Source organism: Staurois parvus, unplaced genomic scaffold (genome assembly GCF_062004578.1).
Source record: "Staurois parvus isolate SC_StPar_1 unplaced genomic scaffold, SC_StPar_1.0 ptg000145l, whole genome shotgun sequence".
Classification (NCBI taxonomy): domain Eukaryota; kingdom Metazoa; phylum Chordata; class Amphibia; order Anura; family Ranidae; genus Staurois; species Staurois parvus.
In genome coordinates this window covers 22,701,779-22,717,035 of record NW_028317941.1, presented here as the reverse complement: position 1 = coordinate 22,717,035, position 15,257 = coordinate 22,701,779, and the positions used below count along the sequence as shown (strand labels likewise).

General features: G+C 42.2%; 1 protein-coding gene across 4 annotated transcripts in view; it reads right to left on the bottom strand.

The window, feature by feature from the left end:
• The window catches only part of USP9X (ubiquitin specific peptidase 9 X-linked), a 290,448-nt gene that overhangs the window by 68,825 nt on the left and 206,366 nt on the right, over positions 1–15,257 (bottom strand). For all 4 annotated transcript variants that reach the window (XM_089673929.1, XM_089673926.1, XM_089673928.1 and 1 more), the window contains exons 30-31: positions 8,420–8,627; positions 6,711–6,931 (exon numbers count right to left, since the gene is read on the bottom strand). In XM_089673929.1, the coding sequence (XP_089530055.1) occupies positions 6,711–6,931; positions 8,420–8,627 (429 nt within the window). The remainder of the gene's footprint in view (positions 1–6,710; positions 6,932–8,419; positions 8,628–15,257) is intronic.

Here is a 15,257-nt window from a genome sequence, read left to right as displayed (position 1 = left end):
TGCATACGGCATATGGTTGATGCAATGTACACAACTTGCGGTTTGGAGATTGCATCACTTCCAGTTGCACAGGCTACGGCTGGGTTGCGGCTTTAGCCTCATCATTTCCCATATATGGGAGATAAAAGGACAATGCTTGGTCGTCTTTTGTACCAGCCCATGACAATGTGGAGAGGAACTCCCCATCTCCTTTGAGTAGCCATCAGGGAGGCCAGGGCCCTAGCTATGTGGATTCTGGTTGTGGACCTTGTGCGACTCCCCCTTCCTATTCAACACCCCCTTTCTTATAAAAGGTCATATTGGGAGTTTGGGATACAAGGTGTGCGAATACTCCTATTTGTACCCTGTTACTATTTAACTACTCCTCTGTAATTTTAGATTTAGATATCGGTTTTCAAAAATCATTACTAGGGTGTTCTGTTCTCTCCCTCCTGTTCCCCTGATGCTTCCCCACAGCCTGGGATGGCACAAATGGTTCACCATGCAACATACAGTGAAGGAAATAAAGTATTTGATCCCCTGCTGATTTTGAATGTTTGCCCACACAAAGAAATGATCAGTCTAAAAATCAAATGGTAGGTGTATTGTAACACAGAGATAGAATAGCAACCAAAAATTCAAAAGAAATGCATGTCGAACAAATTATGCACTGATTTGGTGACAAATCCCTTGATGGCAATCACAGAGGTCAGAGGTTTCCTGTAGTTGGCCACCAGGTTTGCACACATCTCAGGAGGGATTTTGGCCCACTCCTCTTGGCAGATCCTCTCCCAGTCATTAAGATTTGGTGGCTGACGTTTGAAAATCTGTGGAGGGAGCAGAAAGTTCAAGTTGCCAATCAGTTTAAGGTCTGGAGACCTGGAGAGTGCTGCTTCTTGACCCACTCCTTTGTTGTCTCGGCTGTGTGTTTTGGGTCATTGTCATGCTAGAACACCCATCCACAACCCATTTTCAATGCCCTGGCTGAGGGAAGAAGGTTCTCACCCAAGATTTGATGGTACATTGCCCCATCCATCGGCCCTTTGATGCGGTGCAGTTGTCCTGTCCCCTTAGCAGAAAAAAAACCCCCAAAGCAGAATTTTTCCACCACCATGTTTGACAGTTGGGATGGTGTTCTTGGGGTTATAGGCAGAATTCCTCCTCCTCCAAACACGGCGAGTTGAGTTGATGCCAAAGAACTCGACTTTGGTCTCATCTGACCACAACACTTTGAATCAGTCCTCCTCTGCATCATTCAGATGTTCAGTGGCAAACTTCACACGGGCCTAGACATGTGTTTCTTGAGCAGAGGGACCTTGCGGGCACTGCAGGATTTCAATCCTTGTCGGCGAAGTGTGTTACCAATTGTTTTCTTGGTGAAAAGATCCTCACGTGTAGTTCTGGGATGATTCCTCACTCTTCTCATGATCATTGACACTCCACGAGGTGAGATCTTGCATGGTGCACCAGACATATGGAGACTGACAGTTGTTTTGTGTTTCTAACAATTGCGAATGACTGCACTAACTGTTGTCACCTTCTCACCAAGCTGCTTGGTGATAGTTTTGTAGCCCAGTCCAGCCTTGTGTAGGTCTACAGTCTTGTCCCTGACATCCTTGAACAGCTCTTTGGTCTTCGCCATGGTGTAGAGTTTGGAATCGGATTGTTTGATTGCTCTTGTGGACAGGTGTCTTTTATACAGGTAACAAAATGGGATTAGCAGCACTCCCTTTAAGAGACTGCTTCTAATTTCAGCTTGTTACCTGTATGAAAAACACCTGGTAGCCAGACATCCTGCTGAATGATAGGGGATCAAATACTTATTTCCCTCATGAACATGCAAATCAGTGCATAATTTGTTAGACATGCATTTCTTTTGAATTTGTGGTTGCTATTCTGTCTCTCAGTGTTACAATACACCTACCATTCGATGTTTAGACTGATCATTTCTTTGTGAGTGGGAAAACATTCAAAATCAGCAGAGGATCAAATACTTCTTTCCTTCACTGTATATGTTTAGATATAGTATGTTTTTTTCCCCCAGCATTATAGCAGACAGTTATGTATAGCATTCTATTATATTTATCTGCAGATGCATAATTTGATGCTTGTGAATTATACTGATCAACTGATTGATGGATATGTAATATGCTGAACGTTTCATAAATGGATTGACTGTCTCTTGTCAAATTAAATACCAACATCCTCACAGCCCTGAGGAAGCAGAAGGTCCGTGAAACATGCAGACATGCATTAGAGTTAGGAAGTGTTTGGCCATATGTATTCTGAATGATTTTATTGTACCAAGAATAATTTTTTTAATTGTTTTTAATAAAGTATCATTAACAATTTAATATATTTGAGAAGAGTATCTAATCAATATTTTCCTGGAGTAAACTAAACACTATTTTTCCCCTTTGATTTTGGTTTGTTAAACTTTTGCAATGATAACCCCTGGAAACCCTTCTAGTATACAATTTTAGGGGCTTTCACATCTTTGGTCTGAATATAGTACACTATCTGATGGGTCCACTACTTTGTTAACCACTTCCTTAGGTACCCCTGCTTCTGGAAGAGAGGATTACAGGGGGAGGGAAGGGGGGGGGGGAATACAACAGTAATGCAATATCATTTTATTTGTTCCCATTCCTGGTAAACACTCAACATAAAAGTAAAAGCACTATAGTGCCTATAAAATATATTACTCAAATCAAATATCAAGTGGTACACAACAGTAGACCGCAGTACTGCTCAGACATTTCAATGCACCAACACTGTATTCGCATTCTCCCTTGGCACCGGTCTTCAGGTTCACTCCTATGGCCACAAGCATTTTCTCCAGAGTAGTATGCTGGGACTTAAGCCCCTCATTTAGGGGTACTCACTAATGCTGTAAAGTTCTACGGTTTGCACACCATCAACACCTTTACTGTACCTTTTATCGTTAAAGTGATAGTAAACATTCAGGCTTTTTAAAAAAAAATTTTAACCACTTGGTGCCGGCGCCTCCAGGCCCTTTAAGGGTTTCATAAGTCGGGAAGCAGGGAGGGGTTTAGAGTCATGTGACTGCTGTGACACGACTGTCACATGATCGGGAAAGGTCCTGATCGAAACCTTTCCATGAGTACCGGACGTGTGCTGGGAGCACGCAGGGCTCATCCCATCAAAAAGACAGTCTTGCATTTTTTAATTTTTTTTTTAGCAGATATACTGCTACACGGCGGCACAGGTGCGCAGAATCACATATATATTCGTGATTTTGCATTTCCAGGTAGGGGCCGTGCACGCGCCCTACCAGCACAGCCATTCGCGGCCACGGATGACAATCGCAGGGTCCCACCCGGTGATTACCCGCCGGCACCCAAAGATTACCGACAATCACTTACGGGGAGGAAGACCGTTTTGTTTACAGTCTTCCTCCCTGTCAGCTTGGGCACGCTGCTCAGGATGGCTCAGCCATCCCGATCAGTGTGCTTAGGGTGAAGCACACACCCCCTGCCCCCTAGTAAAAGACTCCCTACAGTTAACCCTTTGATCGCCCCTCACATTAACCCCTTCCTGCCCAGTGTCATTAGTACAGTGTGAGTGCTGTTTTTTTAGCACTGATCACTGTATTGGTGTCACTGGGGATGTCAGTGACACCAAGTTAGTTCCCCCCCAGTGTCAGAATGCCCGCCACAGTCCCACTAAACATCGCTGATCGCTGCCCTTACTAGTAAGGAAAAAAAAAATCCCAGTATCTATACCGCCATTTGTTAACGCTATAACTTTCATGTAAACAAAGTAATTTACACGTACTGGGATTTTTATTAGCAAAGACATGTAGAAAAATCCCAATACGTGCTTAAATTTATGACGAAATTAGTTTTAAATTTTTTTACTGGACATGTCTAATAGCAAAAAGTAAAAAATATTGTTTTTTTTCTCAAAATTGTCAGTCATTTTTTTGCTTATAGCGCAAAAAAAAAAAAAAAAAAAAAAAAAAAAAAAAACACACACAGGCGATCAAATACCACTGAAAGAAAGCTCAATTCGTGAGGAAAAAGAAACGATGTAAATTTCATCTGGGTGTGGCGTTGCATGACCACGCAATTGTCAGTTAAAGTAACGCAGTGCCGTATAGCAAAAAAATGGCCTGGTCAGGAGGGCAAGTGGTTCTAGTGACCTATAAACTGTACAACTCAATTGAAAAACAAACTGAGATCTTTTGGGGGGGGGGGGGGGACAAACTAAAAAAAATGTGGTTGCATAAGTGTGCACACCCTCTTATAACTGGGGATGTAGCTGTGTTCAGAATTAAGCAATCACAATAAAAATCATGTTAAATAGGAGTCAGTACACACCTGCCATCATTTAAAGTGCCTCTGATTAACCCCAAGTTCAGCTGTTCTAGTAGGTCTTTCCTGACATTTTCTTAGTTGCATCCTACAGCAAAAGCAGAAAGTTTCCAGAGCATCAGAGGGATCTCAATGTTAAATGGTGTCAGGAAAAGGGTACAAAAGAATTTCCAAGGCATTAGATATCCCATGGAACACAGTCATCAAGTGGAGAAAATATGGCGCAACAGTGACATTACCAAGAACTGGACATCCCTCCAAAATTGATGAAAAGACCAGAAGAAAACTGGTCTGGGAGGCTGCCAAGAGGCCTGCAGCAACATTAAAGGAGCTGCAGGAATATTTGGCAAGTACTGGCTGTGTGGTACATGTGACAACGATCTCCCGTATTCTTCATATGTCTGGGCTATGGGGTAGAGTGGCAAGACGGAAGCCTTTTTTTTATTTTTTACAAAGAAAAACATCCAAGCCTGGCTAAATTTTGCAAAAACACATCTAAAGTCTCCCAAAAGCATGTGGGAAAGCGTGTTATGGTCCGATAAAACCGAGGTTGAACTTTTTGTCCATAATTCCAAGAGATATGTTTGGCGCAAAAAACACTGCACATCACCAAAAGAACACCATACCCACAGTGAAGCATGGTGATGGCAGCATTAAGCTTTGAGGCTGTTTTTCTGCAGCTGGAACTGGGGCCTTAGTCAAGGTAGAGGGAATTATGAACAGTTCCAAATACCAGTCAATATTGGCACCAAACCTTCAGGCTTCTGCTAGAAAGCTGAACATGAAGAGGAACGTCATCTTTCAGCATGAGAACGACCCAAAGCATACATCCAAATCAACAAAGGCATGGCTTCACCAGAAGATTAAAGTTTTGGAACGTCCCAGTCAGAGCCCAGACCTGAATCTTATCGAAAATTTGTGGGGTGATCTGAAGAGGGCTGTGCACAGGAGATGACCTCGCAATCTGACAGATTTGGAGTGTTTTTGCAAGGAAGAGTGGGCAAATATTGTCAAGTCAAGATGTGCCATGCTGATAGACTCATAGCCAAAAAGACTGAGTGCTGTTAATAAATTCAAAAGGTGCTTCAACAAAGTATTAGTTTAAAGGTATGTTATAAATTTAAAATTTTTTCCCTGATGAAGCCACAAGATTGGTGGCGTAATGCGTGGGGGCGGAGCCTAGTGACGTCATTGTCGGCCATTTACAGAGCGGGAGTTTTGAATTGCAAAACGCTATTTTACTGCTTCTATCATGTGAGTGACACTCTGGAACTATTTTATGTGGAATTAAAACTGTATTACACTATGGGAGATGTCCTCTTCTTTCTATATGTGGAGTTAAGCTGAGAAGAGTCCCGTTTATACTGTCATTGAAGGGGTGCCTGTCATCAGCTCTCTGCTGCCATCTAGAGCATTGTTTTTGAATTACCATGCTTGGTTGACCTGTATTAATTTATGGGTCAGTAGGAGGTAAGCGGCCGTCCATATATATTTTTAGGTGGAGGAACATTGAGTTAGGTGGAGCTCTGTGTATTTCAAATAGACTTTATTTATCCGGAGCACATTGTAGTGATTCTTCACCATTCATGCACCTTATTTGATTTTCACCATTCAAGCACTTTATATGTATATATATATATATTTCATATTTTATTTGAACTATCACTTTTGATTAGCGCAACGCTATTTATGTATGTATTAGTTTAAGGGTGTGCACACTTATGCAACCATATTATTTTAGTTTTTTATTTTTACTTCCCTCCACCTAAAAGAGTTCAGTTTGTTGTTCAAGTGAGTTTACAGGCTACATTAAAGGTGGAAAAAGTTTTGAAATGATTTATCTTGGTCTCATTTTTTTTTACATCACAGAAAACTGACATTTTAACAGGGGTGTGTAGACTTTTTATATCTAAAAAAATAAATATAAATAAAACATTCACATTAGTCCCTAACCCTCAAGATCCTGAAACTGGAGGAAACCCACGTAGGCACGGGGGGCGACATGCAAACTCCAGGCAGGTGGTGTCGTGGTTGGGACACAAAACGACCCTAGTGCTGCCAGATGGCAGTGCTAACCATTTAGCCACTGTGCTGGCCCTTGAGGCCTGCTACAGAGTGAAGTGAGAAAAGTGGACCCAACACTATTAACGGCTACTGCGGGGTTAGCGCTACACTAAAAATGTAGAGCTCAGTATTTATGGCAAGAGGATGAGGGTCCATCAAAAAAGCACTGTGAAACACAACTCTGGCAGTAAAGAATTACGTTAAACTTAACAGTTCTACTCAGTGTGTAGTTTGACTTTTGCAAAGATGCCATAGTGCTAGATAGCACTGCCTAATTCCATTATTGACTAATATTTTGCTTGTTGCCTGGAACTGCCCATTAAATTGTACCTCGTTGTCCTGTTTTTCATCCCCAGACATGTCATCGTCAACATCACTGCCAGTGCCTTCAATAGCAAGAATTCCATTACGAATGGCAGGAATCATATACAGCTGCTGGATAACAGAGTTCATGTAGCATGTAGCCCCAGCATTTTTGAGCCCCACAAAACCCTTTGGAGGCCGTGGTCCAACTGGAGGCAGATACTCCCATTCTGTAAGTGCTTCACAACCTGTAAAAGGCAAGAAAATGTTTTTTTTTTTTTTTAAACTACTTTATATTTAGGAGTACTCTAAAGAATAAAAGTCTGCAACAAAATGTTTACGATTTTTCAAAGTAATTGAAAGAAAGTAGACTGCCAAGGTATACACCAGGGGACAGCAACCCGTTGATAACGAGCTACCTGTTGACCACCGACCGGCAGATCGCAAAGACATCCCCTTGTTGCTGACCCAGTGTTTTCCCCAGAGCTCAAGAGTGGCCCATGCGCACACTCACTCAATCAAGGTTGCAGAGGCAGTCACCGTCCCTTGCAAATGTGCGGCTGCAGTGTGGGAAAAGCCTCCGGAATAGCTCTGGCAGGTTCAGGCTGGCTCTTCTCCGAACATGCCCGAGCTCTTCCTCTCTTGCGCGCTCATCAGCACCGGCCCTCTTCCCTAATTCAACTGATAGCATGTAGGAAGGTGAAAGAGGATTTCTGACAGGGATTACCACCACTGTACCTTCCCTGCTCATTACAAAACAATGTATTGGCCCTCCTAACATTTTAGCCCTCCTGATGCCCCAGCACCATACCCTCCTGACACCCCAGCCCTTCTAATCCTCCAGTACTATATGCTTGTCCTGACACCCCCACCCTTCGGAACCCTCCAATACCATCATACCCTCCTGTCCCCCCAGTGCCATGTCCTCTTGACACCCCAGCCCTCCAGATCCCCCCAATACCATACTCTCCTGACCCCGCAGTGCTATGCCCGCTTGACCCCCCAGACCTCCTGATCACCCTGTATTGTGCCCTTCCAATCTCCAAGTACAGTGCTCTCCAGACCCCCCTGCACCGTGCCCTCCTGAACTCCCCTGCACTGTACTCTCCTGAATCCCCCCCCCCCCATGCCTTCCTGAACCCCAGTACCATGTCCTGATCTCCTTGTTCCCATGTCCGCCTGATCTCCTTGGTCCTATGCCCCCCTGGTCCCTGCGCTACCTACTACTGACCTCTGTACACTGTCCTACATGCTACTTGCACTGGCCAGATAGCAAGGCCTGAAACTAGTCAAGAAAATCAGCCTGCAGTACCAGATGTTCTGCTTTCAAAATGAACTTTGGCATCAGACTTGTGCAGGTAACCAGTTACTCCCCAGACATGTAAAAAAAAATTGCGAATGAAAATGAATGCGGAGTTTCTCACTGAAGCAAACTTTTAGGTAGGCTAAGTTGATATTTTTACAGTGACAGTTTTAGCAGATTTTTCTAGGTGTTATTCATACTGTACTTTTTATTGGGGGCTTGCTAGTTAGTTTCTTTTTTAAAAAAGTGTGTTGGGGGGTGCTGGACCTCGGTGATCTTTGATCTTTTCAATCTTGTTCAAGTAGATCTCCATAACTCCAAGGTTGCTCTGCCTTACACTCCCACAATTTAGATCCATTTACATGTCTTGCATTTGCAAGAACTGTGAAAAACATTTCTTTTAACGCATCCACACATCTTTCATGTGCAATACCTGAGTAATACATTTCATTTAACGTATCCACAATCTGTCTGAGGTTCCGAACACATCCCACAGCTAATGCAACCAAAAGTTCAAATCCTGCATTAATAGTGGCTGGTGAACTGCACACAGGAATAGCTTGCTCAGCTGGTAGCTCTCCAGTCTTCATATACTGCAAATAGACGTTGGATGCTGGGAATATGAAGTCATCGATCAATTCCTGAAACAGAGCAGACCTTATAAGAACACATTTTGTACTGTCCGAACTGAGATTATTACCATTAGATAAATGGCAACATTGTTGTTAAAACCTGACAAATCAATTTAACGTGAAAGTTCTACAAAGTGTAAAGGAGAGTAATTCTCCAATGTTTTTTCACTACCTCTTCAGCAGAAATCTGTTAATGTACTAACCTTTGCCATTCCTAAAATGCTCTCTCTTACCATGTTTTCTAGCCCAAGTTAAAAAAAATTATAACACAAACATAACTTCTCTATTTGTTCCATAATGGAGAACTATAATGGGTTGGGGATCCAGATATGAGAAGCACAGATGCGAAAAAGTACCATTAGCAAAAACACAGAGCATTTAGTCACTATTACATTGTAAGTTTAGTAGCTGCTGGTTACACAGATTTAGCAGGAATAAAAAGTCAAAATGCATTATTCATCTTTGATTTGAGTTCATCTAAATCCAAGATTGTAATCCTGCCAGTTACACAAATTCTGTCTTGGGGTAACCTTAGGACAGGAAGCATGGACTAAAGAACACCGACCCTCCAACTTTGAGTTGCCTGTAAATTCCATATCTTGGAGTACAGTACAGGACCCAGACTTGCGCCTGAGGCACCTTCTCTGTAAACTTGTCCCACTCCCAGTCCTCAGTTTTGTAGCAAGCAATGGAGAGCAAACCATGGAAGGGTGTCCTGTACTGTACTCACTCTAATTTAGAAATATATAGGCAAGTCAAAATTCCTCTGATCTTAGTCATTCAAAGACAGGACACAGGCAAAATATTAATACACCACAAGATGTCCCCAAGCAATGAAAATGAAGGGTCAAACAGAACTGTGCCAACCGGCCCAACAACAAGTGTCAAAAGACACAATGGCTCAGAGCTACTGCAAGAATCTTGCATCCAAAAGCTGCATCAGCAGAAGATTGGACTCCTTATCTGATAAAACGTTGAAAAGAAATGAAGACAACCAGGGTACAAAGGCTTGTTGACAAAATGTCTATGAAACATCCATTTATCTGGTGGAATTGGCATGTAGAAGCACAGGAGAAGATTTCTCTTTGAGAAGGTAAGTTCTTGCAATCAGCTTTCACATTCATCGTGCAATGGTGGCAATTGAAGCAGGGTGTCCCTTGAGAAAGGCCATCTGTATGAATGAAATACTACATCAAGGCAATATAGAGAGATTTCCATGGGGATGCTTAGAAGCAGGGCATACGAATGTGAGGAGGGCATAAGCATGTTCTATTTTCGAATGGCCTAGAGTGCAAGACAACCTTGTCATTGTGAAGAAAGAGGAAAGGTTCTTTACAGGAAAGAAATAAACCTGACAAACAACATAGTGATGTAAAAGTAATGAGAAGGGAAGCATAGGGTGGCGTAATACAAGATAGACCTGGATTTTTTTTTTTTTTTTTTTTTAAAACAAAGGAGAGGGAGGCTTGAGGCCTTTGAAAAAGAATAGAGAAGGCAGAGACCTGACCTTTGAGAGTACTAAATGTCAAGTTCTGGTCAAGACCTGATTGTAAATAGGCCAAATTGCAAGGTGTACAGTAATCTCTGGGATTGAAGTGCCTGTGTTCACACCAGACAAAAAAAAAAAAAAATTCTAGGTGTGATAATATATCTGCCTGGAAGAGGTTATTAAAAATAGGACACTCAGACACCCCTCTATCAATTAACACCTAGGTTTCAAGAACCCTGCCATAAAGTCAGAGACTGAGAAGCAGGATAAAATAGAGGGACCTTGAGACCGCACACCTGGTTTGTTAGGTAGAGGCCAAACGGTGTCTGCTAGAAGCCCGAGTATATGAGGTTCTTCTGGGCAAGCTTGGTGCAATTAAAATCACCATTTTTTTCTCTTGCTGCATTTTCTTGAGCAGACTAGGTAGGATTTGCACTAGAGGGAAGACATAAATTAAACTAACCTGAGACCAGGGGATTATCAAAGCATTTGAAGCTTGAGTAAGAGGATCCCTATTACAGGTACTAACACAGCGCCAACAATTTACGCAATGCTTTACATTTATACAGTGTTGTACAGTGACATCAGTCTAACAATCTAAGGTCCCTAACTCACATTCATACATGCACATGCTATGACTAATTTAGACAGGAGCCAACTAACCTACCAGCAACGTCCCTGGCATGTCTGAGGAAACCAGAGTACCCAGAGGAAACCCATGCAGGCACCAGGAGAACATGCAAAGTCCAGGCAGTTTTGTTGAATCTGAAAGTCATGATGTGCACATCCAAAATCCCCCATTTTTGGCTTATCAGATTGAAGACATAAAGAGCCTATTCCTCCTAAACAAGGTGAAGTACTCCGGGTGAATGGAAGGCTGGAAATAGTGGCTGGGATAATCCACTTTCTAGTTTTCCACTTCTGCAATGTGGACTGTAGAAATCACTGCAAGTTTGTTTCCAAGAGATGATCTGGTTCACTTCTTTCAAGCTAGCAGCCAGACTCCTGATGCCCCCTTGATGTTTGATAAGGGCAACTTCAGACGCATTGTGACTGCACTCTGATTGGTTGCCCCTTTAAAAAGGGGTCTAGTGCTGCAGGGCCAACCTGACTGCTCTGGGCTCAAAGATGTTGTTGGGAAGTTTGGCACCTCCCAAAGACCATCTTCAATGGACTGTTAGGCCCCAATCACACCTGAGTTTTATAGCTTTCAGCTCAAAGCTCAAAAACACTCAACAAGCAAAAACCCATTGTATTCAATAGCCCTTGTTCACATCTGAGCACTCTGCCACTTGTAGCCTGACGCTTCAAAAAGTGCATGAACTACTTTTCAGACAGAATTAAGCACTATTTTCCCCTCAGACCTAAATGGAAACATCTGAAAAATACTTGATTTGAGCCTACATTAACTTACCTGACCTCCCGGTGCTTTCCATTGGTTAAAACAAAAAGCCTAAAGCTTGAATACATATGACAAATGTCTGTAATATGCTTCTGAAAATGCCACGCTTCAAACAGTTCAAACAAAAAAACTACTGAAAAATCGCTCTGCTCAGGTGTGAATGCAACCTTAGGGATTTGAGCTTGTTATTATAAAACTTTCCAGCAATAGGGAAAAGGTTTACCTTTTTACAAGAAAAAAAATAAATAAATGCACATTTTTTATTGGGGGGGGGGGGTGACTTAAAAATTAAAATGTGTTTACCATTTATTTTTTCCTTAGAAGCCTATAAAGCATTGCACCCACAATCAGCAAATAGCGGGTGCAATGTCTGGCTCCTGCAGACTGTCAGTGTAGCTTGTCTGCCCATACTTCCTTACAGGCAGGCAGTTACTTCAGTACAGGAATCTCAATGGACTAAGAGAGCGCTCACCAGTGCCCGCGCAGAAGATTGAGAACTACAAGCCAACAGCCGCAAATAAATGACGCAGTCGTGTTACCGGAGCCCAGGACGACTGTGCTCTTTTTAAAATTGTGACAGTGAGTGTAAGAAGATCCCCAGCCAGCTGTGCCAGACGTGGGTAAATAGGAACAGAATAGGCATCTTGGATGACCACCAATGCCATGTATTCCCCTTCAGATAAACAACTGACCTTGTGGATACCATGCAAAATTTTGACATTTGAAGGATTTTGTTGAGAGATTTTAAATCCAGAATAGGATGAATACCCACATTGGGCCTTGGTACATGAACAGGTTTGAGTAGAATCCTTTGAACCTGTCTTGTGGGGGTATAGGTACAGCTACTTACTGGGACAAAATATGGTTCAGGGCATTCTGAAAATCTGACTTGTCATTGGTTAATCTGAAAGAAGAGAGGTGAGTAGAGTAGTGGTAGAGTTCTGAACTCTATTTTGTACTCTTTTGAAACTACCGATTGAACCCAGAGGTCTGGGATGACTGAGAGGGGCAAATATGAAGACGTCCCCAAACTCTTAGGAGTGAGGGCACCTCTCCATTGCAAAGATGACTTTGGGGATGGCTTGGCAGACTTGGTGGGCCTAGCCTTGTGCCAATAGGAAAGGTCGATTTTTTTTGAAGGTGTAGCCTACTTACAGCAGACCTACTGCATTTTGAAGAGCTAGGGTCTCCTGCAGAAGGTAGTGACTAGAGATTAAAGGCATTCTGGAAATGTTCTAAGGCATCTACACAGAAAAATGGAATAGAAAACAAGTGTTGTAATTGCTGTGTAACCACACAATAAAGGGTCATGTAGGTTGTTCATTATCCTGGTCCAGTGAACTGCAGTTTGACATACTAAAACTGCAGCACTAGCTGGTTGTAGGGCTGGTCCTGCAAGATTACAGAGAGCTTTTAACAAGGTCTCAAACTTTCTACCTGCAGAATCTTTAAAATAAGGGACATCTTCAATAGGCACAGTGAGATGTTTGTTTAGAATAGAGATCACAGGATCAAGTACAGGAACAGCCCACTTCTTTATCCACTGGAAAAAGAGTTCACTAAAGATTTTGGGAGTAGTGAAAATTCTTTCTGGAGCAATGCAGTTTTCATAGACTGTACATCCCGTTTGTCAGCAGAAATGTTTTGCAGGGTTTTGTAGGTCTCAGACTCCTATCCTTCTTGCCATGCCCCTTTGGGTATATACTGCACAGTGCCAAGGCTTTTGCAGACAGAGGCAACAAGCTTTTCGACATTTAATAGCATGCTGAGTGAAGCTCCCTCTTCAATATAATGGCAATCTTGGGGAGAAAAATCTCATGCAGCTTCCTCTAATATTTCTTAAATAACCTCCTAATATAAGGAATATCAGGATCTGACTCTGGTCAAGAAACTGGAGTAGAAGGACTTCCCGAGCCCTGGACCAAGATGGCTGTAACATGTCTGAGGAAACATGACAGATTAAGAGAATTCTGCCTTAGTCTGCCTTGAGGACTACCATGTTGCATGCTTGAAACAGAACTAGAATCAGATCCAGGTTTTAAAACCGGTTCTTGCTGGACCTGGGTGACATGCAGGCCTTCGGCATAGCGAGAGTTCGCCTGAAATTTTAGACTGGCTCCCTTTCATCTGGCCTTCACCTAACTACAAGTGAAGAAATTCCCTGATGGGGTACTTCTAGAACAGGATGCGGAGTATAGGTTAAGCATGTCCATAAGGATAATGCAGTAACCCAGGTGTAGACCATCCAGTAATGAATTCTTGTAGAAAAAGGGCAGGAAAGCACCTTAGTACCTTATAAGAGCTCTAGGCGAAAGTGGAGTTAAAGTGTCAGATAAGTGTTGTGATGTAACACCTGTGCCTGAGACTGAGCTCTAAGTAGTTGAATGTTAGTGCAAAAAGTTTCAAAATTTGCAATGCGAAGTGAATGCATGCTAAACTTAGCCCCGTTTTTGTTTGTTTTTTTGATGGGATCAGCTTTTTTTTTTTTTTTTTTCGATGCAAGACTGAGGCCGTCTTACACATGTTAACCACACAGTCTGGACTGGGTTGAGTGGCAATTTTTACAAGTGTTAAGGCGAGTGCTCATGCAGGATCCAATACCTGATGCAACATTACAAGCCATCCTCACAGTGGAGGGTCCCGGCTACAGCTCCCAAGGCTTTACTGAGGCTATGCTGATCCAGATACACAGTTTCTATGCTGGCATTAGAAGACAGTGAGTGTTTGAGTGAAGTAGAAAATAAACAAAAATAATAAATTAGTCAAGCTAAAGGCGAGTTTCTCAGTGAAGGAAGGTCCATCATGTTCAAACTCTAGGACTAAACGGAGGACTGAGGGAGGGGGATAGGATTATAGCAAAGGCACCCAGGGGGGCTTACCCTCCAAAGGTTTGCCAATGTCCCATCACCTGAAGGTACATACCTATAACCCACTGTATATGAACGTTTTGTCTGTGTTCTGTAAGACAACTTAAAATAGAACTATGGGCAAAAGCAATAATTACGAAAGCTTTAGTCTGACAGCAGTATTAACACAGCAATTTTCGTTTTCTGAGTACCGACTGTAACAGGTTCATTAGCTGATAATCCTGCCAGTAGGTTTTTTTTTTTCCTCTTTTATTGGTTAACTTTACTGGTTTCTTTTATTGGTTAACTTTAACTAGGTGACAATACGGATCATACTGCAGTATAATTACTGCAGTATTGACATCCTGTGGACAACGCAGTTTTAGATAGACACATAGTTTCATGCCAACCTCTGCAATTACTTGCTGGACAGAATAGTCAATGTAAATGTGGGAAAAAATACATCAAGACATGAAAAATAAATAAATTCGGATATGTAATACCATCATTACAGGTATTAGCCACGTACAGTTAACAAAATACAATATTTTTCACGGTAGTGGGCTTTAAAGTATAGTTTAAAAACATTCTCTTACTTCCATGACCAATTTGAGCAACTACTATATAAAAACAAAGGCTGCCAATACAGTTAGGCAACAAGTACCCACTTAAGGTGGTAATAAACTAAGCTTAAAAAAAAAAAAGAAAGAAAAGATTGTGAGCCATCAGGCGGTTTAAGCCAAAATGTACTAGTATGCGGCGCATATTAGCACATTATGACAGGTTTACCTCAAAACTAAGCCCATCCAGCAGTGCTGTCACCGCTTCCTTTCTCACTCAATCTTCCATCGGGGTTTGCACTCTATGGCCAATTCATTGGCTGTGTCGCAATGATGTCCCTT